The sequence below is a fragment of the Apis dorsata genome, unplaced genomic scaffold (assembly GCF_000469605.1).
Source record: "Apis dorsata unplaced genomic scaffold, Apis dorsata 1.3 scaffold_39, whole genome shotgun sequence".
In the NCBI taxonomy this organism is placed as follows: Eukaryota; Metazoa; Arthropoda; class Insecta; order Hymenoptera; family Apidae; genus Apis; species Apis dorsata.
Genome location: NW_006263341.1, coordinates 281,982 through 289,705, shown reverse-complemented (window position 1 = coordinate 289,705; position 7,724 = coordinate 281,982). Strand labels below are relative to the sequence as shown.

The following is a 7,724-nucleotide window of genomic DNA, read 5'->3' as shown; positions in this document are numbered from 1 at the left end:
GATTTTTATTTATTTATTTATCGTTTAGATCTTACAAAAGAACATATAATACATATTACGGCTTGACTGTGAATCCATAATAATAATAAGTAGTACAATATTCAAAATCTTAGAACTTACATCATAGAGCATTCACGCCCATGTGTTTTTAGCTTAAAAATTAGAATCACTTGGTGTGAAGAAGAAAGAGCTCGTATGCGCGTATTCCTTACGCTGATCTATACGTACATATGTATAATAATTACGGCAAAATTATCAATAATGATAACATTGTATGATGCACGAGTGAAAATCCGAAATGGGCCGTGTACATATGTACTTGCGTATGATTCATAAATTCGACGTTTATTGTTTTTCTTCGTCTCTTCTCCTTTCTTACATACAGAAACAACGATCAATGCCGTATGCACAATGAAAGAAAAAAAGAAAGAAACGGAAATCGCGAAATTTCGTTGTGCTTCGTCGTGCTCGTCTATCTTATCATTATTTTTCTCTCCCTTTTCTTCTCGATATCACGACGAAACAAAACGAAATTTACATATACGATCTTATTCTTCGATTAGAAAAATGCTACGATTTCGCTACGTTTGCTGTTAGAACGGATGATTCTTATTTTCGGATGATACGAAACAAAAATTCGCACCATTTTACATACACGTGTGTACGTATATCTAAAAAAATGAGGGATCATCGTTCGTTCGTCCAACTCCTCTTTAGCTCGAAGCCTATCGTACGAGAATTAAACGTGTTTACGCTGTATTATTTATTTTTCTTTTCTCTCTCATCGATCGAAACAACGAAACGCTCCTCCATCAATGGAGTTTCCAGACGAATAATCTTCGTTTTTAAACGATGATGATCGATCAAAGGCGGATATTGAATATTCGATTTTTGTGTTAATGAGCTTTCTTAACGACTAACACCAAACTTTTCTTATCTTTGGTTTATTTCTACGAGCTTAATATTTTCCAGAGGATTCGTGTGTATATGCGTGTCAATGTGTGCGCGTGTATTATGGGTGTATGTGTGTATGCATTTTGTATTGGCGCACGCTTCCGGCGCGCGTTGTGCGTGTCAGGAGAGAGAAAGAGAGAAACAGACAGACATTTTTCTTTTTTTTTAAATTTCTCTTAATTAAGAATCGTGCTTAAACCTAGCTTACGAGATATATATATATATATTTTTTTTTCTTTTATATCCTATGCTTATCGAGAATTATTGAACAAATTTGGAACGTTTTTTAAAACATCTTTTATATATCCTCGATTCGAAGAACGAGAACGCTCCACGCACACGTGAAACACGGATTAAATTATAGCTATAGATGCATTTACGATGCATTTTTCGAATAAGTTTAACTTTTCTTCTAGGGAATAACGTGGCGCACGCGACAATTCCGTTTCGAACGTAATATCTTACTCGATCGTCTCGTCGTAATTTACTTTTTTCTAATTATTTATATAACTTGTTTCTTTTTTTCACCTCTTTTATCTGTCTTCGTATGCGTGTATGCGTCTCTATTTACAACAGACGTCGTACCACAAAATATCATCGTACGGGATTCTTAAATAACGATATTCGATCGAGTCGACGAAGAACGCCAAAGATGAGTATGAAAAAAAGGATAAGCTAATAAACTAGGCGAATGATTGATGAAAACTTAACTCGAAACCTCGCGATTCATGTCCCATAGAGAATCTTTAGATCGATAGAAAATATAACATGATCTTTTTTTTTATCAAATTATCGCAATATATACTATATTCGTATATGTATATATATATACTATATTTAAAGAAAATGGATATGAAAGATGATTGCTAAAGTATAATGGAAGATTGTAAATTGAACTTAATTTCATAACGTTATTACGAAGTTAATTTAATATTATTCTGATTTTAATTAATGTCTAACTTATTATGTTAATTAAATTTTGTTTCCAGAACGGACGATATTCCTTCTTTTTTTTTTTTTCCAATTTTATCGTTAGTTGTAAAATTCTCCTGCTTCACTCGTTTATTCCAAAATTATCCATGGTAAAAGAATCAACTTCCGTTTAAATCATTCGTTTTAAATTACTTTCTTTTATCTGTTTGAAAAAGAAGAAAAAATGAAAGATGGAAAAAAGATGGAATATTTTTCTAATTTTTTTTATTCCGCGCTCTGTTTTTCTTTCTTTTTTTTTTTTATTTTACGCTATGTGAAATAGGAAAAGAACAAATAAATTTCAGATTGTCTTTTTCAGAGCCATTACTACGCGATAGTGTGTGGTAATTATTTAAATATAACGTTTACTCGAAAGATAATTATATTATATATCTTAAATTTGAAAAAATTCGTAGAAAAATTAAAATGAAAGAAAAAATAGCGGTGAAAAGAAGCAGATCGTAATATCGGTATTAACAGTAAGAAATAGAACGCGTAAATTGACTGAAAAAGAAAATAAAAAGTTGAAAAAAATAATATTAGAATATTTAACGGATTTTAAACTACGTCTTCAATGTGCGTTTTCATCGTGTTTTTTCTTCTATCGACTGATCAACTTCGTCGTTCCGGCCAAAGTCATTTTGCAATCCGACTATTCATATACTATATTGTATATCGCGATGCTATATATATATATATATGTATATATATAATAACGCATATACTATGACAAACAATCTCAACATCATCGATAATTCTCCATTTTTCTACTTTCTTCCACTTTTTGCTTCTTTTTTTCTTCTAGATCGCGCGGGGCAAGCGATATTCCACGTTATTAGTCGGTCGTCCATCATTATCAAAAACGATTTGATCCTGGACGCCAATTTTGTTTCGATAGTTTGGCAGTTTTTTATGATAAAAATGAGGCAGGATCGTAATATAAAATATATATATATATAAAAAGAAAAAGAAAAAGAAGAGGAATAACAAAAAAATTTTATTTTTACGTGTTTTTTTTTTCAATCGTGCGTGTAATCCTCGATTTTTTTTTTGCTTTTTAGGAGAGGGATGTATTTCAAATTAGTAAATTTAGTTAATTAGAAAATAAATTTAGACGTAATTTATAATCACATACGAATTTTTGAGAAAAATCTATGAATAATACGAGTCGAGGGATTGGATATCTTTTCGATAATTTTATATCTTTGGTTTTCTATCTTTTTTTTTTTTTAGAATATATAAATTATAACGAGATCTTGAATGTTCGAACATTTTGTCGTAATAAATAACAAAGATATATATCTCTGTCCTACTACGTTTACTTTACGTAATTGAAAGGTAATTGAAATCTAAAAATTTCTTACGATATCGTAGCGGCTCTTTTAGAAAACGAACGGAAAAGAAATTTGAACTATTCTGCTTTCCTCGATTCTCGATAAAACTTAACTATTTACGAATAATCAGTTGAGAGGCAAAAGATGGCATTCGGAAGAGGAGTCGAAAAAAAAAGCGAAACAGAGAGGTATTCGTGCAATTTACCAAGAACACTGTTTTCCTATGATACGATATTTAAAAAAAGACGAAAAAAGTTCTTTCTTTTTCTTTTTTCGACCATCGTTCGTGGTTCCTTTATCTTTTCGTTTGCTCTCCGCGGCTCTAAAAGGAAAAGAAAAAAAGAAAATTCGCTGTGTATCGTCGCGAACGACCAATTCACTCGCTTTTTTTCTTCTTTCCCTCGATTGTCTGACGTTCAATTAGGGGCGTAATTAAGCCAGTTGGCCAAAGAAGGAGGCTTGACGGAGACGAAGAGAAGCCGCATCATCCCTCCTTCCCTCCCTTCTTCTTTCGAAAAAAACTCGAGACCGCGCCAATTTAGCGATTGAATGTCGCGTAAACCGCGCCAACCTCTCGAAACACGCTTAGGGAATTAGATTCTAAACGTTGAAAATTGCATTCGATCGCGAGTCGAGGATTTAGCAGCGAAGATATTACTTATTCGAATCAAAATTTGAAATTTTTTCTTTCTAGATTCTTCGATATATACGATTTTTCTTTTTTTTTTAAACCGATTATAAAAAAACGAAGATCAATTTTTGCGTTTTCTTTTTTTCTTTCGTTCCTACTTTTCCTTGCTACTCTATCGCCAATCACTTCTTTTCGTTCAATTAGAATCCGAACACTACGATAACGCGTCTTGACTAGCGAAACGTCGACAACGATTTGTTCGACGATCAATCGTCTGTGATTATTAGGTACTTGTATCGATCGATCGATCGATATTCACGAATGAAAGGAATAAATCGTGAAAAGTCGCGAACGATTCGATGGATTAATGGCATTGGTAGATAGAAATAAAACTGAGGATAATCGATATATCAAGCGGCTCGATACTTAAATCTGATTAGAGATTAGTTTCTCGGTTTTCTCGGTAAAGAGAATCATCGATATTTAATCCTATGGTAATTAATTGGATTAAATATTGGTCGATCAACGGATGAATAGAAAAGGAATACCATAACGGTAAAATCAACGCGATTGCACGGGGAATTGACTCGTAAGCTTCGTATTCACGATCAATTTCCGTTTCCGCTCAACTTCCGAGAGTCTCGCGAGGATGCGGTTGATCAGAAATTGTCGACTCGTTCAAACAATTTTAATATATTATACGTGCGCGCGCGTGTCGTATTTAGGGAAACGTTTGGAACGGTGTTAAACGACGATGAATTAGAATTATTTTTGTCAGAAGAGTCTTCGTGAAAATGGAAAGATGCAAGTAGATATATTGATTTTTACAAAGCGTCGATTGATACACAAGTGGGACATTTTTCGTCGATCTCTGACAGATCGAAACGAACACAAAAATTGAAAAAGTACAAAAATGCTCGATCGACGCTTATTTATTATTAAGTTACAAGCATTTAAATTACCTATAACTTAATAAACGTGCCCAAAAATCTTTGCAAAATATCAACTTTTGCGTTTATTTCTCTGAAATCGATCCTTCGAACACGTTCCACGAATATATTCTGAACATTCTGTATAATCGCGAATAATATTTTCGGTGAATTGGAAATATTGGATTATTGATGGAATTTTTGATTTATTCTCCTCCACCCCTCGTTTTCTGGGAATTCCTTGATGATATGTGTAATTAAATTAATCGATTACAACGTTACCCCGTGATCGATGAAACGAACAAATCTTGGATTTAGGATTTATATTTTTTCCCTTATCCTAAAATCGATCGCGATACGAGTCTCGTTTCTATTTCTATTTGCGAATTCACACTCGACGACATCGCTAAATTTTGCTAATTTATCCATTTGAAATTTTTTTTATTTAACGCGTAAATTTTATAGATAGAAATTTTATGGATAGAATTGAAAACTTATTATCGCTATTTCCATTTTTCCGTCATCCTACCTCTTTTAATTAATTAAAAATATCGAGTTGCACGAAACGATCGATTTCACGATCCACTAATGGCTAAACGTATCGTTAAATGATATTTAACGTCGCAACTTGGTAAATTTCGATCCTTGATATTAGATTAGTCCGTGTAAAAGTATAAAAGAAGGAGCGTAGGTTTATTTTACAATTTTTTTTTTTTTTCTCTCTCTTAAGAACGCACGAAGACCGTTTCTGACGGGCGTATTTACAATTTACTTGTTTAACGTCGGGCGAGTTAATAAGAAAAATGGCGCGCGAAAAGTTAACGATATACGAAATTACGAATGAAAAATGGCAGTTATAAGCAGCCTTATAAACGTACGCGACCGTTGATAACGAGACCGTTGCGCTTATAGAAAAATCGAACAATTTTGGTGTTTTATCATCTCGAGATACGTATATCGTACATCCGGCGGAATCACGTTCGATAATTCCGTTTCCATATCCGACGACGTGTTTTCGGCGTGTCCTCGCAAGGTGGTGGGTTAGAGCCATCGTTCGCTCTCTCCTCTTCCGCTAGGAAACTAGGATCGGTGATATGCTCCTTCGACCGTCCATCCATTTCTATTCAAAATTCTAACGATGCTCTTGAATCGTGATCGCGCCAAGGATTGTACGCGTAATAATTTAAACGCTCGATAATCTCTAACAATCTCGATCGAATTCTAAAAAGTCTTGGAATCTTTTTCGTGTTTACTTGAAAAACTTGTGGAGAAACTATTTCTATCCCGCGTTAGTCAACCGATGGAAAGGGCGTAAGCATAAAATTTTGATTTTCCGTGCGGGGACACGCGCGACGATTCACACGCGTACACACCTCGCACGATTCGATTATGCAGGTATTTACGTATCGAGATATCGAGAACCGTCCTTTTTCTCGGAGACGGATGGTCGTCCTTCCGGCGATCTGCTCGTTGGTGGCGAATAAAGCCGGTTCTACGTGAACAGGACCGATAGGAGCGGGAGAAGAGAGCACAAAAGGACGGACAGGTGAAGGCGAATAAGAGCGGCCGAGGATGAGAACCATATGGAACCCGAGGAACCGACGCGAGCGTTCTCGTGCCGACTCGAAGGTTGCTCGGACGCCATTAGATCCTCCCTCGAGGGCTCCGGGCACGGAAGCTCCTCCAGTTTCAGCTCGAACAGGTTCTTCACGTAGCACAGCTTACCCTCCACCATCTGTATCTGTAACAATTTGTTTCGAGAAGAGCATGTTAGTCCCAGCTCGGTTTTACCTTTCGAGTAATTCTCGCAATCGTTAATTAAACCACCTCTATAATCGGATACTTATTTCTCTTCATTAACGCGTGTAAAACGCTGTTTATTCTTCGAAACTAATTATTCGACTGACATAAAGCATAGCATAAAAAGGAAAAGATAATTCGAGAGAGAGAGAAAGTTGAGAGTTTTAATCGTGCTATGAAAAATAGTATGTAAAAATTTAGCAAATTCGTTGACGAATCGTTCGTTTCGAAGTTTACAGCGTGATAAAATTTCGTAAAAAGATAAAAAAGGGAACGAATAAATAAATTTTCTTCGTAAAAAGAGAGAGAGAGAGAGAGAGAAAATAAAACGTTCATATCTTTTCAAATAAAATATTAATTTTACTCGCGGTTTCCGAAAAATTGTCACGCTTGGCTAGTTAATTTACGAGAAATTTCACGAAAAAAAACTGGTGAAATGGAAGGTATGCGCGTCCGCGATAAGAAATTACGCAACAACGTTTTATAATTCAGAGAGATGGCGTTTCGTTGAAAAAAATGTCGTTGTTTCGTGAAATTTCAAACGGGTATTGTAAACGGTGTGTTTCAATCTCATCGAACGTTTCTTAAAATTTTTGATTTTATCCCTGATTATATCGTTGGTACGCTTAAACAAATCGATTTGAAAAAAATTCCCTCGCGATTTCCGTTTACGATACAAACGTTTATAAAGAGAGGAAATTGTTGCGAACGTTCTACATATCGTTCTACAAAACAAACGTTTATCGTTATACTTAACTCGAATTGTTAAAATAATAAAAAAATCTCAAGATTCGATCGTTCTTGGAAAAATGACATAAAAGCACGATAAACGAACTATATATATAAAATAGATGGTACAACAACGATAGATCATTGGACGTTTAATTTTGCGAGAGATGAAAAGAAACGCGATGCGGAATCGATACCGTTTCTCTTCTTTGGAAGAAAGGAAAATATGAAAGGTAAACGTATATCTTACCTTTGGTTGAAAATCGGAATTCGAGGAAGAATCCTCGTATCCATCTTTACTCTCGTACTCGTCGCCCATGTAAGCGTCATCGTCCTCGATACTGCCGTCTCTCGAATTCCCGCTCCGATATTCCT

The 7,724-nt window shown here is 34.9% G+C and overlaps 1 protein-coding gene across 1 annotated transcript in view; it reads right to left on the bottom strand.

Annotated features, from left to right (window-relative positions):
* Positions 1 to 6,078: 6,078 nt before the first annotated feature.
* The window catches only part of LOC102675753 (connectin-like), a 179,889-nt gene continuing 178,243 nt past the window's right edge, over positions 6,079 to 7,724 (bottom strand). The window contains exons 5-6 of the mRNA XM_006608532.2: positions 7,600 to 7,724; positions 6,079 to 6,561 (exon numbers count right to left, since the gene is read on the bottom strand). Coding sequence (XP_006608595.1) covers positions 6,313 to 6,561; positions 7,600 to 7,724 — 374 coding nt within the window. The 3' untranslated portion in view covers positions 6,079 to 6,312. The remainder of the gene's footprint in view (positions 6,562 to 7,599) is intronic.